Here is a 21,316-nt window from a genome sequence, read left to right on the forward strand (position 1 = left end):
GACATGGCTGATCAGGGCGCAAGGGAATAATACCGCTTTGTATCAGCCAGGGTTGCGAGTGCTGGGGAATGTGGACTCTGCGACAAGCTTCTTGTGTCTTGCCTTTGCACAGGGTTGACAACTGAGCTAATGTGTCCATTACTTGTGATGCCTGTTCCCTACTTACAGCCCTCAACAGTACTTGTGAGACCTCCTGTAACAGAGGCAAGAAGGACACTTAAGAGAGAATACCCAAAACTACTGTTGCATGTAGCGTGGCAAGTCACTCTTCACTGAAGAAGCATATGCATGAAGGTGTGCGTGAGGATCAAGGAGTGGAGTGTAGCGTGCAGCTAGAAGACTATTGTGCAAGGAGTCAGTGATCCTCATGCTTACTGCCTTCTTATATATGTAGGTGTGCTCTGAATAGCCTGTGACTGCTTACCAGCCTGCTATAGCAAAGTGTCCGTGGTTACTCAGGTGTGTGTCTCCATACCATGGACACCATGTGACTGCTCTCTGTGGGAGTACAATTAGTGTATACACAATAAATGTGCATTAATTCACTATGAGACTAGTGTATTGTGTTGTCCACCTGAAATACTACATGCACCTCTTCAGGAACTGTAACTATTGAGGTAAGGATATTGGAGCATATTGTCCAAGGGACTCTTCAAAGCTAAGTCCACATTCCAAGTTTGACTGCTACAAGTGACTGATGAATCTGTATTGTGAGCAAGACTCTAGAAGAGTACTAGCAATCCTGGGGCTGGCAAACCTTACCACAAATGAGAACTCTGCACAGCATGCTGTGATCCCCAAGGAAGGACTTCTCCAATGCTGCAGTTTCTATCTTTTACTCAAACTTAGTTAACCAGCTTTGAGTGTTGGTGCCTTTCTTACTGAGATCCCAAAAGAACTGGCAGCTCTGTGGTGCAAAACGTTATGCTGGGTGAAAAGTTGGAATCTGCTTATTCATGCAACTAACTCAAACTAACCATCTTGCTCCTTCCTGATATCCTGGAATTGGGTGTTTCTGTCAGTAAAATTATGTAATGCAGCACTTGGCAGTTTGTCAGCACAGTGTGCTTTGCGAGAGGGTTGATTTGGCAAGGGGAAGCATCAGGCTTAATGGGTGGGAGGGCCAGATCCTGGGGTTTTCCAATAAATTTTTTTCCACACGGAATTTCCCGTCTCATGGAGGACAGGCCAGTTGAGAGAATAAAAGGCCGTAGTAAAGGCAGGGGATTACACAGTCCAGACACTTGGAGCTGAACTTAATCTCCAAGTCCGTATCCTGCAACTTGGCAACAGAAAGCAGTCACTGAGAAATATTGGAGAGGACTTTTGCCACCTGGCTGCTGCAACTGCAACCTGTGAGTATAAATGAAGTGTGTTGTTCTGTTTCATTGCTCAGCTAAAGAAAAACTGGACAGATGGAATTCTGTGTTGGTGTTCTTTAAGAATTTAAAAGCTCTCTTGATATTAAGAACTGTTTTAAAATGAATAATTTCCTAAAAATGGAAATCTTATTTAAGTCTTTAGAATAATTGTTAAAAAGTATGTAGAAAAGATTCCATGGACAGTATTTTATATTAAATTTTGAAAAGTCAGTATTTGTTCTTTACAGATGTGTTCCTTTGATCTTTCACAGCTGTCTGCTTAAAAGATAGAGAAGAGAAAACTCTCAGAAACATGACTTGCTTGTGGTTCCTATCTCTTCTTGCTTATGGTAAGTGTGTATGTCTCTGTGTAGAAAACTAGTTGGATGGCAATATTAGTGTGCCTGTTCTATTTGAGCTCAGAATTAAACAGAATTTTTGAACCTGACCTAATTAGCTTGAGGCTAGGTTCACATAGAAAAACCTCTAGCTGCAATGGCATGTTTCCCTGATTGCCTGTCAAATACATAATTGGCTCCTGTAGTTTGCTGTGAAGTCTGCAAAGCTTTGTGTGATCGGACATAGTTTCACAGGCTGAAATACCTGTACTTGATGCTGATGTGCCTGTTTTGAAGCTTGCCAGTTAATTATTCATAAAATAATTGCCACTAATTTTTATGCAGTTCCAGATATTGATAAGTTTGCAATATTTGTAGAGCTTTATATATCCTCTTCTAGAGAGAGAGAGAGAGAGGAGGGAAAAAGTCAGACACCAACTTTTTGACATCTTTTCATTCTAGGACTTACAGTACTGCAGGGGGTGAATTGTTGGACATACCATTATTCAGACACAAACATGACCTACAAGGAAGCAGAGCTGTGGTGCAAAAAGAGGTATACTAACATGGTTGCGATTCAGAATAAGGAGGAAATCAACTATCTCAATAACTTCTTACCCTTCAATCCGGGCTACTACTGGATTGGAATCAGAAAAATTAATGAGGTATGGACCTGGATTGGAACTAACAAAGAACTGACAGAAGAGGCAAAAAACTGGGCTTCAGGTGAGCCAAATGGCAAAGGGAACAATGAGGACTGCGTTGAAATCTACATCAAAAGAGGGAAGGACGATGGCAAATGGAACGATGAGCAGTGTGAGAAAAAGAAGGTCGCCTTGTGCTACACAGGTATGGTATGATAAAGGGCATTCTAGTGTGCCCCTGTGGAGATGAGATGGTGGGTGGGATAAGTTATTTAACCTAGTCTTATATATTAACTACCTGACCCTGTAAGCACTTGTACACTTATCCTTGCTTACAGGACTGAGGCTGTTCTTGTTCCAAGAGCTGGATTGATCTCGCTTACCTTTTAGCTCCCAGAATATTACACATCTTTTATGAGCAAATCACCAGACCTTCTCTATAATCAGTGGAGAGAAACAGGCTCTTCCAGGTGGTGACTTTCATCCCACTCTCAAGTGGGTGTCTCAGCTAGATAAGAATGACCTTTTTGGAAGCATCTGTCTGCTGACTATAGGCCACTGGATTAGATTAGACACTGTGTAGAGGTGGCTAAGGCTAGGGCAAAAAAAAAAAAAAATCCAAGTCAAGTATCAGCCAAGTTGGAGCTGTAGTGAGTTAATGAAGAATGTACCTGTTGAGGATTTCTACCTATCCCATAGTATATTTTTTCCTTTTGGATTTTAAATATTGCTAATATCTACCTGAGAACAAGTGGTCAGGGATTTTCCCACCAGTAGAATCCCCTCACTGTGAGCTAGCCTGCCAAAGGTGTTAATTTCCGAAATGCTTCTATGAAATGACAGGGTAATCTTATGTATCAAACAGCCTGCTTTTCTTTTGCTATACAAAGTGCTTGTCTAGTGCCAGAAAGATAAACAAAGCACTAGCCAGGTTTCATTAGTGGCCATTGCTGATTCTTTTATAATTTGCTGTATTTTTTCTTCCCCCCCCCCCCCCCAGCTTCTTGCAACCCATCTCTCTGCAGTGGCCGTGGAGAATGCATAGAGACTATTAACAATCACACCTGCCGTTGTAACCCTGGATTCTATGGGCCTGAATGCGAATTTGGTAAGATTACCCCATCCTGCTTTTCAACCAGGGTGATGTTCATGCTAGCTAGTGTTCAGTTTGTCTGGCTTGTTGATTTACCTGCTCAGCCAATGAAACTGATTGTGCACCTTCTTGTCCTTCTTTGAAGTTGAGAGTTGTGATCCACTAAAGAAACCTGATCACGGGAGCCTCGCGTGCAACCACCCATTGGAGAACTTCAGCTACAACTCATCCTGCACAGTTCAGTGTGAGGAAGGCTATGAACTGACTGCACTGGAATCTGTATACTGTACCTCTTCTGGGGTCTGGTCTGCCCCCCTTGCGGCATGCAAAGGTGAGCTTCTCAAGCAGTGGTAGATGAGCTTTCTACATTGTACATAGCTCTGTAAACTTCAGTGTTGCTCTGTTAGTAGGTACAAATTGAAGTTCTGGTCTGTTCCTTTGTAGTTAACTACATGGTGATGGTGCTGTTTTATTGCAGCACACAGGTCTCTGTTCCTGAAGAGATGAAATGGCAGGATGAATGTTCTGGCCCTGGTCTGGATTTCCTTGTAGGGAAAGACTTTTCCACCTCTTATTGGGGAAGAGGGAATGGAGATCATCTAGCTGTGAGACTGCTCACAGCAGGCTAGTTACTCCTGACTGTAGGAATTATTTTTTGAGGTATCCAGCTTAGAATAAGCTGCTGTTTGAGGCAAATAAAAGCATCAAACATCACCAAGCAGTAGTCAAAATGGGAAAATTTTTGATTTTAACTAGTTGATGTCATGAGCTGCAGATGAATTTACAGCCTTACTGTAAAAGTCAGTCTTCCATTTTGAGATCTTCTCCACTCCTATCTGCTTTCTGAAATGGCAGCATAGTAGATCTCCTTCCTAAAGCTGCTTCTGTTTAGTGAATATGTTGCTAAGTTTCAGGAAAGAGAAAGAACTTTTTATGTTTTTTTCCAAGCTAAGCTCTGTGCTGTCTCTTATGCTTTTCAGCTGTGACCTGTCCTGCCTTAGAAATGCCTGCTCATGGTGCTGTGAACTGCTCCCATCCCTCTGTGGAGCTCATCTGGGGTACCAGCTGCGAGTTCACCTGTGAGGAAGGATTTACCCTGACAGGACCAGCCACACTGCAGTGTGGATCTTCTGGGGCTTGGGACAGGCAGCAGCCATCCTGTGCAGGTACCTCTCCCTATCCCTGCTCACCCGAGCACTTGGGGTTGTCAGCATTGGCATGTTGAATGCCTGAGGCATCTGTGCTGATTGCTGTTGTGATCTGTGTGTTGCAGCTGTGAGGTGTGAGGCTGTAACCTGGCCAGAAGAAGGCTTTGTGACCTGTGACCACGCTCCTGCAGATCTCACCTATCGCTCGCGTTGTGATTTCCGCTGCAGCGAGGGCTATGTTCTGGACGGCCCATCCAGCATTGAGTGCACAGCGCAGGGACAGTGGTCAGAGCCAGTGCCAAAATGCAAAGGTAAGACCTACTGGGTTGGAAATGATCAATTAAATCTTAGAGTAGCTTGAATAGTCTGAAGAGGCTTTGTCATTCAAGTGTAGTCAAGGAGTAACAGTCATGCCCAGCGTGTTTATAGCACTTTTCATAAGCAGATGTCAAGATAGGGATGATTTAGCCTGTTGTATTAAAGAGGAAACAGCAGTGCAGGGTGACAAGCAACACTCTGGAACTGTGTCCCCAGCGCACATGATAACAGGCTTTTGAAGTGGAGAGCCCTGACAAGAACTCTTTATTTCCTACACTTCAAATGGGAGCCGGTGCCTGTTTATGCAGTCCACTTGTGGAGTATAATCTGGAGCCAGTCTCAGGATAGCTTGTGTGTTTTAGGTCCGTGTTTAAGGGTTCTGGCTGCATAGTGCAACATGCTGAAATCCCTGTTTCCTGAGACACTGCTAGGTCTGGAGGGAAGTAATATGGCTGTGTAGGGGACAGCTCCAGGCAGGGCATGTCCTCTTGTCGGCTCAAAGAAGAGTGTTTATCTTGACCTACTCCAGGCTAAGCTCTGTGCTGTCTCTTATGCTTTTCAGCTGTGACCTGTCCTGCCTTAGAAATGCCTGCTCATGGTGCTGTGAACTGCTCCCATCCCTCTGTGGAGCTCATCTGGGGTACCAGCTGCGAGTTCACCTGTGAGGAAGGATTTACCCTGACAGGACCAGCCACACTGCAGTGTGGATCTTCTGGGGCTTGGGACAGGCAGCAGCCATCCTGTGCAGGTACCTCTCCCTATCCCTGCTCACCCGAGCACTTGGGGTTGTCAGCATTGGCATGTTGAATGCCTGAGGCATCTGTGCTGATTGCTGTTGTGATCTGTGTGTTGCAGCTGTGAGGTGTGAGGCTGTAACCTGGCCAGAAGAAGGCTTTGTGACCTGTGACCACGCTCCTGCAGATCTCACCTATCGCTCGCGTTGTGATTTCCGCTGCAGCGAGGGCTATGTTCTGGACGGCCCATCCAGCATTGAGTGCACAGCGCAGGGACAGTGGTCAGAGCCAGTGCCAAAATGCAAAGGTAAGACTTACTGGGTTGGAAAATACAGTTTTCTTGTCACTGGACAGCACACTGAAATCCATATTCCTATAGGGTCCTGGCTCCAAACTAAACTCTGCTGCCTCTCATGTTTTCATCTGTGACTTGCCCTGTCTTAGAAATGCCTGCTCATGGCTCTGTGAACTGCTCCCATCCAAAGTCAAATGAATTCGAAAATTCAGTGTACATCTACTAGTGCAAAAAACAGGGCTAAAGACAGGAAAGTCCTTAATGACTCTTAACCATTTCTTTCTGTATTTCAGTTGTACAGTGTGAACCACTGAGCTCTCCTGAGAAAGGCTCTATGGATTGCTTACATGGTGCTGGGAACTTCACGTATGACACAGCCTGCCACTTCAGCTGTCTGGAAGGATGGAGGCTCAATGGTTCTCGTGTTCTTGAGTGCGGTCGTTCAGGAAACTGGAGTGCTAGTCTGCCAACATGTGAAGGTATTTGGCCTGTGACTAGCCACAGAGAGGTGGCACTGGGTTTCTAGTCAAATGAGGTATGGAAGGGTGGAGGAGGTAACACCAACCAGTGAGCTAGAGCTTCTAGTGAAGTCCATGAATTAGAAAGCCCAACAAAATCTCTCAGTATGTTCTTTGAAAATAGAAGGGGGAAAAATTCCTAAAAGGTCTTGGTGAAAAAAGTTGATTTCTTATCCAAAAACAAAAGCTGCAACCTGATTTTGGGTTGGTTGGTTTGGTTTTTAATTAAAATATTTCTCATGTTGAGCTTTTTCCATATGAATAAAGAAAAAAACTTTTCTAGAGAAACAGAACCTTGTGGGGATATCTGCATTCATAAGTCTGTTTCTCAGTGGAAAAGTTTATAGATTTGTTAATTTGGTGTGATAGTTTCTTGGGTGAACTCCTCAGCCAAAAGACCTCACAGAGCTTTTCTGTCAAAGGCTGTAATTTTACAGGACAGCAGTCTCAGCCGTGCCTTCCCATTCAAGGCAGTAAGAGCTCTGTCCCTGTCCTCAGTGGGAACATACTTGGCCTGCCTGAAATGCTTTTGCTTGAGGTCCTAAAAGCTCAACTCCACTTTATTTGCTTGAGCAGAATTTAGATCCTTGAATAATTTCATTGATCTCAACGGGATTGCTCAAAGAGGAAGACAGCACAGTGGGAATTTAAAGTATGAACTGAAGCATGAAAAACAGAAGACGAGCATAAACTGTCATGTGAGGCTGGAGGTTAGACAGACCCTGGTAGAGCTAGCTTGTTGCCTTGCCATTGCTTTGGCAATGAGTGGGATAATTTTTAGTGTGCAGCTTTTTACCTTGTATACAGGATGTGTCCTGTCTCAGCAAGAGAAAACTTAAGGGTTACAAGCTGCAATTCTGGTTCCTCTTGAAGAGCACAAGGAAAAGGAAGAAGTAGAGAGGGCTTCAAAGACCTCACATGCCTCTTGATCTCACTGAAACTTTCATCATTTCAGCTTCTGAACAAGTCAGCTATGTCTCTGTGGGCATAGCAACCACAAGTGCCTCTCTGTTGTCCACGGCATCATTCCTCCTTTGGCTTGCAAGACGTTTCAGAAGAAAAGGTGAGCAATTGGACTGGGTTGACTGTTTTTATTTACCTTCCTGAAAAATTTTCAGTGGAGGAAAAAAACCACCTCCAAACCCTAATACCTCTTTGAAAAAGTGAAAATTCCCATACTTAAACAAATTCCAAAATTATTTTCAAGAAGCCTGCATGCATGCCATGTTTGGCTTTTGGATGAACATTTAAAAATCAAAAATAGTAAAAACCAAATGTTTAGAAAACAAGAATTAGAAGGAAAAAAGCAACATTCTATTTATTAGTAATTACTGCCAGGGAAAGTGAATGGGAATTTGAGATGGGGCTAATGACAACACAGTAATAACTGCCCATGAGATTTGTTGCTAGATAACGGCTTTTTATCAGATATTCAGAAATCAGAGTTGTTTTAGTAGAAGAAAAAGTTTGCATGAGGGGGCTTTCATCTTGAGATGCTAATACCTTTTCTTATTCTTCTTGCAGCAAAGAAATTTACTCCTTCCAGGTAAGTTGTGTCTCAAAAAGCAGCATGAAAAACACTGCAATCACTTTGCTAAAATCCCTTTGCTATAAACCACTTGTCATTAAAGTACTTTTCATTTCTGTTTTTTATAGTAGCTGCCAGAGCCTGACCATCGAAGGTAGCTTCCAAAGTGCTGGCCAGAATGTCTAACTCCAGGTGTTTCAGGTAAGCACATGAGATAGCTACACTCACAAATTCTCTTCCTTTTAATCACACGAGCAATCAGAGCTGTTAATTGCTATACAATTGCTGAAATAGCAGTATGTGCTTCGGAGTACCTAATATGCATCTTGGCATTGCATGAAAGTTCTAACAAGACTGATGGATTTATTGCTTTAGAAATGGTTATTCAGCTCCTTCAGGATGATTGTGCTTAGCATTCTGTCCAGCTGCATATAGTATTAGGAACACTTTTGTGCATTTTTTGCTACCTGCTGCATACAAAATTCCTCTGAAATGAGAGCAAATACAAATCTATGCCAATTTTCCAATTTATGGAGGAATTTTGTTCTCTCTGCAGGAATTGAAGCCGTCTTTACTTGTGTCTCAGATTTCCAGAGAATGAAACTGCATGTGAATCAGCAGCTGTCCAGATGTTTTTACCTCTTGCTGACAAGATGATTGACCTTGTGTATTGCTCAGAAATTCTGATCTCAAGCTGTCTGGTATTTCCATTGAAGACAAGCAGAGAGTAAAACTCTGACCTTATGGCAAAATACTGTCTACATTCAGTCATGTAGTTATCATAACTGGGAGCTTGCCATCTCTTGTCCAGATGGTGAGCAAATAGTAAGCTGCTGCCTAAAGAGGAGGCTGGTTTCTCCTCTGGTCTACTCGAAGGTACCTAGGTGAGGTGAAGACATGCATTATTTCACATCACTTACTACACTGCTGGAAATGTCTTCTCTGGAGACATATGGGTTATACTTGCAGATACAGAGTAATCGGGATGAAAAAATATTCATTGAATAGCCTTGAAACCATTGATCTGGTTTATTGTTGAAGTCAGTTTATTTTAAGAGGATGTCCCAGTCAATAAATGTGCCTGTAGTGATATGGGCAATTATTTGGGTTTCTGCTGCATGTCCCAGAAAGCTTAGGGACTTCAAATTCTTTTTTTTCTTAATAGCACTAGGAATCATAGTGCTTATACTAGGTACTCTGGTTTCTGAATGCAGCAAGTAGATCCGAAATGATCTCATCCCTGTGGGATTATGCACTGTAATACAGGTGTATACATAAATATTTAATTGTGCAATTTTTACTGTGGATATTTCTGTGCTGTTAACTGTAAATGTATTGTAAAATACTTGTTCCTGAGTAGGTCTGTGGCCGTTGATCTGGGCCCAGGTAATTTTAAAATAATTCAGAGGTGTTTGTAAGGATTTCATGCCTGCATATTATTTACAAATAAAATGATTAAACGGAAGCCTGAGATTTGTGTGTGTGTATATATATATTGCAAGTATGATTTATTAAGCTGTTAAAGGACTTTAAATGAGAGAGTCTTTCTTAGTAAGTTATGTTTGTTATAATCATAAATTAAGAATCTCTGACTTAGAATCTGATTTGTATTGTCCTATTTGTAACAGTATTTAATAAAATGTTTTAAATGTAATGCTCCCTTTTTGGAAATGTACATCATTTAAATAATTTAGGTCAGCGCTGTAGGATATGGCTTCAGCAGGAGAATGTGAGGGGTTGGGAGAACGCTGGCTAGATAGCAAGGCTGTCCCTTATTTAGCTTTCTGTATTTTCATAGCAGTCAAGGAAAGAGTAGCCAGCAGATGGCACTGAGTGCCTGGGAGCTAGCACAGCCAGAGCTGGACCCCAAACCAGCATCGCCAGTCCTGAAAGGAAGGAGGAAGGCTCAGCGATGTGTCCTGTGAAGCAGGTGCCTGGGCCAGCAGTGGGCTGCGAGAGGCATGCTCAGGAGGGAGAGGAGAGCAGAAAGAGAAGCAGTAGTTGCGTAGTTGACAGCACAAACCCCTCAGCCCATGCAGGTCTTTTGCAGCCCTTTCTGGTGGGAAGCTAGCTGAGTGCTGGGAGACCATGGGCTAACGGGAAAGCACGGCTCTGGGGATTAGTGATGACTTCTGTCTAGGGACCTCTGCTCCCAACCTGGCTTGGGCTGTAGCCAAACACTGCTGTGGGCTAGTGCTGGCCAGGTGCCAGCAATGGCCAGACACTTCTGTGGCCACCCTTTCCCAACGTCTGACACAGCCAAGGAAACTGCACTGTGGCTCTCCATAGCTGCTGCCAGCAGCCAGCCCTTGATGATAAACTGTGAGATGCATTCCTGCCCTGGGCAAGGCTCAAGAGAAGCCATCAGGCCTGTGAGCAAGGCAGTCAATTAAGAGGTGCTGGACCACAGTGGACAGGGCCCATGGCTGTTTATCCCAAACCGATTAACAAACCGAGAGCGGCTGTCAGTGCTTCCCCCGCCTTGACAAGGTGGGGCCCAACCGTGTGAGCAGATGTAGAGCAGTAATCCCTCAGGTTCCCTGAGGGGATGTAGAGATTAGCCCGAAACGCCCTGCTCTGAATCCCTGCAGGAGCTGTTTTGAGAGCTAAACCACCACATGGGTCCCCCAGCCTGTCCTTGTTGTTGTCCTCTACATGCATGGCCCTGTAGCATCTTCTGGAGAGAGCTGCGCAGGCCAGCAGGCCTCCTACCCTACTGCAGTCAGGGCAGCCCAGCTTCTCCTTTCCCAGGAGCTGACCAGAACTGGTGCTTCTAGCAGCTTTCCCTGGGATCTTACAGGAGCTTTATTGCCAGAAAAGAGACTATAAAATTATCCCCTTTCTCCAAACCTTCATCCCTTGTGACTTCCAGAGGCAGCAGGAGTGAGACCACATTTGAGTGGGATTAGTCCTCTATCTCTCCCATGTATCCCCTAGGCCAGACAAAGACTCCCTGAAGGGGATCCCCTTCCAGTGACTTATAGGATACATCTATCCTCATAATTAACATTAGTCCAGGGCACAGGCAAAACCCTAGCCTGCACTTGTCCAGGTTGCTTGATTCTTGATCCTTTCCTGGCAGTTTTTTCCTACTTCAGGCTATGAATTACCAGTTATGATGGCATGGTGTGTCTACGCCTTTAGGATCTTCAAGAAGTCATTTTATTTGCAGTGGACGCAACTGTCGCAGTGCCTGTGAACACAGCACTGCTCTTGTTTGCTATCTGTAGAGTTCCCGTGCTGGCGAGTATGGCCATGGGAACCCTTGCTGCCAGGCGGTCATTCAGTAACTCCATTGTATCACTCCTCTATACAGTGCAGTGCTGTGCAACCACCGAAGGGCCGCAGGGCCTCTGCTGGAGGGACTTTCCTTATCTCCTGTTGTCCCATTTCCCTTAAATTCCTCAGCTCTCCCTGGGCCTGTGGCGTTGTTCAGAATGGGATCCGTGTTTTGCCTGGCATCTTATTTTGGAGCGGATGTCTGCTTGTGCCGTGACCTATGGAAGCTGTGAAGGTGACATTAACTGGGAGGCACACATGTCCTTTCACAGCTCTGCGTGTTTGCTGCTTGGCAAGGGGATGGTTTTTTGTGGTGTGACTTAACGCATTCCTGATGAACCGAGCTACCCAGGTAACTTTAGCTTTTTACATCTGCAGTCCAACGGAAGGGGACTTAGAAACAAAATTTCATTTAAAGTCTCAAACAGACAGGTAGTGTTTGATTTGGGGTAGGTGTCTCTGGCCCTTGGTGATATGGACAGCATAAGCTCTGCCCAGACTGGGTTTGTGCCTTCTGTTTTCATAAGCAATTAGCTGTCAAACAAGCAGTCATTTACCAGGGCCTGGCTGAGTTGCTTTCCAGAGCTCCAGTTTTCAAGGGTTGGACTGGACCCAGCATTTGGCCAGCAGTTCTTCACTCACGAAGACAGGTCGCTGCTACAGGCTCTGGAGGCTGCACATCTTTGCAGCTCCTTGCGTGCTTTGCTGAGGACTGGCAGCAGCTCCCGCAGGAGTTGGTGCCATGATCAAATCGCTAACCTGCTCAGCTCCTGCCCTGGGAGCTGTCAGAGGGTATTAGAGCCAGGAGGCCAGGCTGCAACGTACAATGTCTGTGCAATGCAACATACTCAAGCCTCTGTGAGTCTGGTTTCTGTCCTGAGTCTTGTTCCTGTTTGAATTCCTCTGGTTCTTGCAGGGGGCTGGCTCCCTCCTCTTAGCTTGAGTATGCTGCTAATGTGTGGCTGATGGTGGGTATTTAGTGAGGGTCTTCTGCCCGTAGTCCTGGAGGAGAAAGTGGCCATGGTGAGCTCTTGGTCAGGACAGAGGACCACAAGATCGCTGTTGCCTGGGAGCCATAACTCTCATCCAATGAGAAATACAGCATGGGCTTGCCCACAGGCAGGCAGGCCATCCTCCTGTTGGTAGTGGGCAGCAGAAGCTTGGTGGAGGGCAGAAAAGTAGGCATCACAGCCCAGCCACTCACAGCATTTGCGCAGTTGTACTATGGAGCTCCCTAGCCTGGTTTACAGCCTCTCTCATGCATGCCTTTAGGGAGAAACAAGCAAAACTGCAGGCCACATTTGGCCAGTGGAGTCAAAACCTGCTGGATGGCTATCGCTACTCACCTGGCACTACTAAATCTCACCTAGAAGGGAGGCATGCTTGGCCAACACAGTTCAGCTGTGGCTCCAGTGGTGAGAAAGAAATCCACAGCCCAGAAAGTGTTTCTGCAGCTGATGATGGCCAATGCTTTTTCTAGCTCAGGAAAGCTGCTGCCAAGAACAGGACAGTGTGTAAAAAGCACAAATGCCTCCTCAGCAAGGCAGCAGATGCCCCCGGACAGCTGCCAGCAGGTTTTCTACCTGCCTTCCCACTTCAGGGAAGGACATTCCCTGAAAAGCCCAACAGTTGCTTTGACTTTCAGCCTGGGCCAAGTGGGACCTTCATCAACTTCTCGCCTCGCCAGCTGCCATGAAAGCAGCGATGGCAGGTGTGAAACTGCAGGTGACTTGCTTGCTTCTGGCACTCCAGTCCTGTCATTTTGGGCTTTTGACAGCCTCTGAGTGGGCAGGAAGAGGGGCTTGCACTGAATCCATGCCTTCTGGAGCAGGCCTTGGGTCATGGAGCGCTTGGGTGGAAGGACAAGGGTTACAGGGGAGACAGGAAACACTTTATTCAGGGCTTATTCCACAGGATGATTTCTGGGAAAGGAGGGGCTGCAATCAGGCAGGATGTATTCACTTTGGGATCTTGGGAAATCAAGCCCAGCCCGGCCTAAACCAAGAGGAAAATATAGTGCAGCCCACACTGCACAGACCAGTGACGTCCCCGCTTGACCTTATCTCATGTCGGTGCAAAACAATCCAGATAACATAAAAATCAGACATGGTGAAATGCTGGCTTCACATGAAAATCAAGATGTCCCATGGGGAAATGATACAGTTTGAGCAGAAAGACAGTGGGGATAGTCCTAGAAAGCCTGATCCTAAGACAGAGAGAAAGGGCCCTCTCCAGCTCTCACTGTATTTCCTCCTCCTCCCTTGCCTCAGCTAGTACCAGGGACCCCAGGTTGGTCCCTGGGTGGAGAGCCAGGGATGCTGTCTGTGTCACAGGGCTGTTCCCAGGCTGGAGTCTGATCTGGATGGCCCTCGAAGGCAGCAGAGGAAAGCTCTGCAGATGAGTTAGGAACTGCTGGGTCATTGTCAGAGAAAGGAGATCTTTGCTACTTTACAGCGAGTCACTTTTGACCAACACAACCCCTGCAGACAACCAGATGTGGCAGAGGTTCTTCTACTCTGTCAGAAGCACTTGTGGAGAAAAACTCACCTGTGTCAGTAACCTCTTGCAACTAAAGGCAGAGGATTTGGCTGAAGCACTTGACAGTGATGAAGTAGTCATCATGGAGTTATGCAGGAGGCGGCAGGGACACAGCCGGTATTCTCCACTGCTCTTCCTCCTTTCCTGGAGGGAAGAACAGCTCCATCTCTGTTTTGCAAGACCCTTCTCGCCTGCCACTTGTGCTCTTCTGCCTGACTTTTCTGGTGAGTACAGGGCTTGCGGTAGAGCTGAGAGACCCTCGCCACATGCCCTTGGAGGGAACAGTGGCAGTTTGCATTGTGCGGGCAATTGGTAAAGCCACGGTGAATTTTGCACACGCTACTCAGACATGCAGAGTTTGCTCAGGCTGGTGGTTTATTTGCACTAAAGACAGGCCAGCCATTCACCTGAATGCATTTGTCACTCTGCTCTTTTGAACTGGGACAGCTGGATATTACTGCTCAGGTCAGTACAGATCGATCTGGTTCATTTTCTTTTCCTTCTATTAGCTCTTTTTTCAGGAATATTCAGTGCCCTGTTTAATTTGCCCTGCCTGAGTAGAGGGTTTAGCTTCTGCTCAGAGTGGTATAAAATCCCAGCTGATGTGCCAGGAGGAGAGCACTCAAGATGTTAAAAAAAACATTCCTTTCCTAACATGGAGTTTAAAATCCAGATTTTAAAAACATACTGGATATAAAAGGTTTCTTGTAAAGTAACTGTAATTACTTACAAACAAACATCTGGCTCATTGAAATCATATAAGTGCTGAAAAGAAGTCAGACACAGATCACCCTTTTCTCCAGACTGCAATTCATTAAATTCAGAAGCGGTTCCTTCAGGTGCTGACAAAAGTATTTCAAATGCTGCCAGATGAAGCTAATAACGTGCGCACACGCGCACGCCCACACGCCCACGCACAATGGGTTAGTCAATGCTTTTGTTTTGCCACTTTTGCTTCCCGTTTCCCTGCACACACACAGGGCAGATTTTGGTTCTCAGCCCATTAAATGGTGAATGACCCTTTCCAACACCCTTCTCTGTCTGCTAAGCGGGAGCAAGTCTTGCAGGTCAGCCTTTTGGTGACAGAAATTGGTGATGGAGACTCTGTGGACTTCTAAAGCACTTTATTCAAGCTCAGAGCAGAGGAAATGGAGATGGTTGCAAACAGCGGACAGATACTCTTTGCTTTCATGTTGGTATTGAAGGGTAGCTCCAGAAAGCGATTCTGCCTCAGAGAAATGCACTATGCAAGGATGAACAATCTGCCTTGGTGGAGTTTTGGGAACATGGAGTCCCCTGGACTTTGCAATTAGCAAAGCTAACTCTGAAGAGCAGGTTTCTCCCTAAGCTTGCACATGAGGAAAGAACTTGTCAGAAGATCCTATGAAATAGGATCTGAGGAGCCCTGAGAAGTCACCTTCTCCAAGCCCCTGTCCCAGGCTGCGAGCAATACTGCAGATGGAAGTTGGTTCTGTGCACCCTGTGCAAAAAGCAGGGGCTCTCTGAGAGGAACCTGGGTGGCTCCCAGTGCAGTGGCACCCCAGTCCGCAGGGATGCTCCAAGCAACCCCAGGGATTCCAGTGCACAGGTCCCGGACAGTAGGGCTGATTTGGTGTCTGAATCTCCTTGGCTATTTCAGAAATCCAAAGCTGGGGCTATTAGCTCTTCTAACACTAAGGTTGTGGCCTGGAAAAATTAGCACTTGGTTTAATTTCCCAGCACTGCTGACGGCTAAGTTTGGGAAATTCATGCCTCTACCTTGTGTCTAAAACAGAATGATACTCAACTCCTTAGAGAAGAGCTTTGGGACCTTCCCAGGAAGAGCAGAGAACCTGTACTAGGGGAATGACAATGTCCTGTTCTTATCCTCCTGCCCTCTCTATCTGCTGCCGGATACGAGGCCAAACAGGCCTTTGCTCTGATCTGGGACAGCCGTCCTTCTGTTCCCGCGTCTGGAGCTGGAAAATCTAAGCCTTTGGGGTGTTTGGATGCTGTGGGAACAGGTGCACTAGGGAACCTAGAAAACAACAGATCAGAAAACATATGGGACCACCCCAGCTCTTAATTAACCTAATTGCTGTAGCTTCCACGAAGGTCTGTGTGTTTGCCTAGTGTGTTGTTTCCGGTGCAGGCAAGCACTGGTCCCCGTGACAGAGTGCAGACATGGTAATGCTATCAGCAGCCCCTTCCTTCCCAGAAGGAGCCCAGCAGGCCAGACCACCTCCATAAAATCTAGCTGATGGGCCCAGGGTGCAGGTCCTCATGCCTAGATGTACAGCCCGCCCCTCCGAAGAGGTGCTGTAGGCTTCTCTGGGGAGAGAGTGGGGGTGAGGAATGGGTTTTGAAAGCTAACAAGGGTTATTACAGCCCAGCGGTTTGACTTGTCTGCCTGTCCTCCATCAGAGGATGTTACTGGCTGATTGCTGCTGCAGGGCCAGTGAGTCACCCAGGCTGCAGGTGGTCAGCTGATAAATGTATTGAGCCAGCTCACCTGCACGTTTGATGGCACAGTAAAACCACTAGATATTTATAGAAAGAAATTGCATCCTGACTGGAGAAAAGAGAACACTCTAAATGCTCTTTGGTTAAAGAGCACAACTGGGCTGTAGTCCTTTCTTCAGGACTTCAGACCAAGAGAAAGGGTAGTCAACAATCTTTACTAACCTCTTTTGACGCTCAGGCAACAACAAGGTTTTTTCACTTCAGAGTCACTCTTCCTCACTGAAAATATTTGAAGAACAAAGTCACTCCCAGTTTAGTTAAACATTTGTCTTTTCATGGCACTGAATTGTAAATAAAGCTGTTGTCCTAAAAATACTACAGATACCTCAAAGTTTCCTGAGGTTCAAAGATGTCCTCTAACAACAATCCTTGTGTTGTGCTGCAAACTGAAATTTGAAATGGGTTGTCCAGATGTGCGGTATAGAGCAGCCCAGCTGGCCAGCCAGCTCTTTGTAAGGGAGCAGCTATTCCCACATATGTGTTTCACTCCAGCACAGCCTGGATCCTCTCTGAAGCTCAAGGGCTGGAGACTTGAAGCACAGCAGAAGGAGCTGTCTTGAGAGGTGCAGAGATGCTAGCAAGCGAGGAGGGAGAGTGCAGTATCTGATGTGGGCACATCTTGTCTGGCTAGTCAAGCCAAATGTTTATCACCTTTGGATTCACCATGCTGCCCAAAAAGCAAAACAGACGTGTAGTAGTGTTGGCAATCTCTGTAGGAACCTCCTGTCTGCCAGATTCTCTCTCCCTGCCCTCCCAGCAGGTGCCAGCTGGGTTTTTGCTTTCTTTCATCCTATGATCATGTTTCATCAAAGCAAGCACAGTCAGGGGATGCAAAGCCCAAATGCTTACTAAAATTAGGCCTGATCTTTGGTCCTGTTTGTAAGTCGTTTCTAGGCATGGTGACGTCTAACATACAGACTGGCTAAAATCAGGGTTTGCAAGTCCTAAGTGCAGCTATGTTTGTATTATTGTTTGCAAAGTCCTTTGGAGCAGCTGTGTGCCTGTTAGAACCAAACAGCAGCACACCGGCACAGATCAAAGAGCCCCCGTGAAACAGATTTCAACATCGACAAGCAGCCTACGCTATCAAACTAGCTGACAAAGGAGGATCACGGGAGAAGCACCGCGGCTGCGATTTTGACACAATCAAACCATGTTCCATGCCCATGACTCAGTACCGGAGTCACACAGGTTCACTGTGGAGATCTCTGTGTCTTCCGCGAAAACAACGAATGAACAAGATGTTAAGTCCCAATTAAATTAATGGGGCTTAAACAAATCTTTCAAGTTGAATGTAGTGGTTTGTGTTTTAGTGGATCTGGATCTTGCTAAAGCTTCCCTTCCCCCTTCTTCCCATCAGAGCAACTTAAATAACAGTGGTTAATAAGGAGGAATTATGAACAGCAGTTCAAACCCCAAAGTGTGACCGGAATAGGTATTTGGAATGGCTGTATGAAATACCTTCAAAGAGGTGATGAATAAGCAGCAGAAGCCAGGAGGGAGAGTGAAAAGTGTGTTTTGTGCCCTGTTTTGTAAACTTAGCTCATGTGGGTTTTTGAGTGAAGAGGAAGCATTGATGTCAGCTCTCTGGTTTGGCTGATTGCCTAACATGCCGTGGAAATCAGTGCCCGTTGGTACTGCTGTCCTCATACCTAGGCTAGAAGAGCATTCGTTCGGTGCTGGATCTGAAATACCAAATGCATCCTAACTCTGGTCTGCTCTTTGGGCAACAAATTTTGTCTAGTTCAGGTCTTCGTGAAGACCTGGATGGCCAACAGCGCTCCGCCGGGCCTGTGCTCAACCTGCCTGCTGCAAAATGGGCTTCTAAATGGCATGAACCAAGGTGAAGCCGATCTCATGTTGCAGCAGCCTGGGTGCGCCATGATACACCTCTGGTGCAGAGCTCTCTGTGTTCCTTTTCCCTGCTACATAGTGTCCTCATATGCTGCATGTTGTGAGAAGGAAGGGGGTGTATGGGGTGCATCATGCCCAAGGACAGGGACGGAGCTCTGGTCTAGAATATCCTTGTGGGAGTTGAAAGGATGCAAGTTCAAAATATATAAAAGGAGGTCCTTCTCCACTCTTCATTCACCTGTCCTGGAGATTGCCCTCCCAGCGGCTGCCTTTCTGCCCCAGGGAGACACAGGGGAAATCCTGGTGGCAGCTCTGGCTTGGGGGCAGTTTCTGAAATGGGCTGTTCCTGGACTGTTAGGAGCTTTATAGGCTAAACCCAACATCTTAAACTTCACCTGGAAACAAATTGCCAATCAGGCCTAAAGAACACACTCCCAGGAAGCTTTGCAAGGCATGCTTTTATTGCGACTCTGACTGTAAAGGTCTACAGCCTCTCATTTGACGAACAGACAACAGCATTTTTTTTCCTCCTAACAAGGTTTCCTTAGAAATGGATCCACTGCTGAATCCCGAGTCTGCCTGGCATATTCTGGGGGACATCTGGTGTAAATTCTTCATTATTAGATTACATTAGTTGCAGCAATAATCATTCACATGGGATTATTACATCCAAGCTTGTCTCATTGCCTTTATCCTTTCACACATTGTCTTTCCTGGTTCCCCTTCAAAGGGCTGTTGTGAGTCTGTGTCGGAGCAAGAAATTAACTCGTTAGTAATTTATGCATCATTTCCTCCAGCCACATGTATTTAGGGCAAGATCAATAAAATATAATAAGGAAGCGGGTGGGTATTGTCACTGTGGGGCTGAAATAATTCCTTTGGTATCACTGTAAATCCTTCCCTCACATATGAAAACCTGCAGTCCTGTCCATCATTAGCTTATTTTGCTAGGCTGTATCAACAGGACATTGATTCGGCTCCTTTGTGTGCTTGCAGAGTTCATGTCCTGCTACTTCTGCTCGCAGCCACACAAAGTGCTCTGAGTGGAGGTTTAAGATTTTGAAAGAGCAGTGTTTCATAGCCTTTCTTCTGGCTCCTATCGTGTAATTAAAGCCGTGCCACCTAACACTGCAGATTTGTTTCTGGAGTGGCTCCATGCTCTGGCATCTGCTGCGATACGTTAGATCTGAGAAAGGGAAAGGGACAGCAAGAGGGATCCAAGCACTGCAGCTCAGGGCACAGAGATCTTGCTGTCTGTGGGAACTGGGGAGGCAAACCTGAGCGGATCTGAAAGGTCAGTGGCATGTTCGAGAGGATCTGGAGTCCCTGCCTAGTGATCTGACCGCTGGGCAGCCCTTCCTGAGTAAAAACAAAAAAAAAAAAAAAGGAGTTTGGATCCATCTTACCCACGGCAGTGTAAGGATTAAGAGGGGCAATGCTTGTAGGAAGAAGAGACAGCAGACAGAGCACGCTGGATTTCTACAGCTCCTAAAGAGGCTCAGAGCTGATACCACAGGGAATACTATCTTTCCATGTCTCTTTTCTCACCTCCTGGCTCCAATCCAGACTACCCTGCAGGGTTTCAGCTCCATGGGAACTTGAATTTGGGGAATTTGTTGCAATTTCAGATTAAGAATTTCCTGAGAGTGCAAGCAAAGTCACATCAGCAGTTCAGCGCCCTTGCTAGCTCTGCCTGCCTGGACTCCCTGCAGCCTTTTTGCCTGCAGGAGATGATGTCCACGAGGTTGGCACTGGTGTGGAAGGGCCTTGGCTTTAACAATGCTCTGTCTGCTGATCTGAGGGGATTACAGCAATGCAGAGGCTCCAATTTCTGAAAGTCTCTGGAAGGAGAAGTCTGGAGATCACTCTGCACTCTGGCCCCTGCATGTTTTGTTGCTGTAAACGTGGAGAAATCTAGGAGAGGGAGGTGGTTAAAACCCCCTAGCAGGTCTGACTCACATCCCGGAGGAATATTCTGTGCGCAGTTGTGCTGGGCCAGGCAGCACACAGCGTACGGGATGGGGCAGCAAAGTCAGAGCAGTCCTGCCCTCCACCACCCCTGCGATGTTGACACAGTCTGAAGGGGAGTGCAGAGGAGATGAGATCCCGAGATTATCAGTGCAGACAAGGGAGAGGAATGTTGTTTGCTTGTAGCTCTTCTCCACCAGGACTGGCAAAATCCAAATACAAGGGGAGATGCGGGCAGACGCCCGTGCGCAAGGTTTGAGAGTGTCACAGAGATAAGCAGGCACAGGGACAAAGCTAGGGGCTGTAACTTCAGCACAAGAAAAACTGATCACAGCACAGGCTGGTTGTCTTCTGAAAGCCTTCTGGAGACAAGGGTCTGTCCAGGTCACCTGCAAGCAGCTAGTGACACTGCCCAGGAATGTGCACAGGACATTGCTCCCTTGTCACCTGCCCCCATGGTTCTCAGACAGCTTCGGTGAGGCAAAAGCCAGATGTGCCTGGTCCCCACTGGAGTCCAGTGGCAATGTGGCTAACACTACCACCTTCTTGATCGCAAAGTTTGTTATCAGAGTGGGTAGGCTTGCAGATAAGAGAAAAAAGACCAACTGGCAGAGAGAAGGAGGAAAGCAGAACTGAGATGCTCAGACAGGATGGCAGGTGTTTGCTTGGTTTTGTTTCTTTAGGAGCCAGGGTTAGAAAAGAAATCGCTTCCAGGAGACATGTTCCCAGCAGAGCCGTTTTGGACCAACTCCTTTGTGTGGCGGGGCCTTTCCCAGGCAGCCTGTGCAGCCAGCCCTCCCCCCAGCATTGCAACACCTCCCGCTTTCCAAAGAGACAGGAGCCCAAAGAGCAAATACAGGAAACCCCAGCCCTGGTCAAGGTCTGGGAGGTAAATTTGTAACTTAGAACGGATTGTGAGGATGCTGCTCTGTAATGTGTAAACACTCCTTTCTTTCTCCAACAGCCCAGTGCAGCTGAGAGCACTGATCCCAAACCTCCCTTCATGGTTGAGTCTGCTGAAGAGACAGGACGCAGGTTGGAAATGCAGCCGGGCACGCAGGCTCCTTATTCCCTGGAGATGGGCTCCTTCCCTCACTTCTGTAAGTCCTTGCCCTGACCCCACGCGAATTGGCTGTGCTGGGCAGCAGCGCGGGCTCAGCTGTGGGTTGGGCAGCTGCACGGCGGGGTGGCAGGACAC

The 21,316-nt window shown here is 46.5% G+C and overlaps 2 protein-coding genes across 3 annotated transcripts in view; both read left to right on the forward strand.

The window, feature by feature from the left end:
- The first annotated feature begins 1,282 nt into the window (after positions 1-1,282).
- On the forward strand, positions 1,283-9,456 carry SELE (selectin E). Of its 2 annotated transcripts, XM_082313220.1 has the most exons (14): positions 1,283-1,355; positions 1,634-1,711; positions 2,162-2,548; positions 3,344-3,451; positions 3,582-3,767; positions 4,417-4,602; positions 4,710-4,895; positions 5,465-5,650; positions 5,758-5,943; positions 6,225-6,410; positions 7,405-7,512; positions 7,974-7,995; positions 8,106-8,178; positions 8,534-9,456. In XM_082313220.1, exons 2-13 carry the CDS (start codon positions 1,675-1,677, stop codon positions 8,161-8,163), a joined length of 1,836 nt encoding a protein of 611 aa, XP_082169346.1. In that variant the 5' UTR covers positions 1,283-1,355; positions 1,634-1,674; the 3' UTR covers positions 8,164-8,178; positions 8,534-9,456. The 2 variants fall into 2 exon arrangements, with proteins under 2 accessions (XP_082169346.1, XP_082169347.1); XM_082313221.1 differs by lacking the exons at positions 7,405-7,512; positions 7,974-7,995; positions 8,106-8,178; positions 8,534-9,456 and adding an exon at positions 7,257-7,327.
- An 11,665-nt stretch (positions 9,457-21,121) lies between these two features.
- Positions 21,122-21,316, forward strand: part of RXRG (retinoid X receptor gamma) — a gene marked incomplete at both ends in the record, with an annotated part of 38,817 nt that continues 38,622 nt past the window's right edge. The window contains one exon of the mRNA XM_082312209.1: positions 21,122-21,218. Within this exon, the coding sequence (XP_082168335.1) occupies positions 21,122-21,218 (97 nt within the window). The remainder of the gene's footprint in view (positions 21,219-21,316) is intronic.

Source organism: Platalea leucorodia (genome assembly GCF_965183815.1).
Source record: "Platalea leucorodia genome assembly, chromosome: 5".
Taxonomy (NCBI): domain Eukaryota; kingdom Metazoa; phylum Chordata; class Aves; order Pelecaniformes; family Threskiornithidae; genus Platalea; species Platalea leucorodia.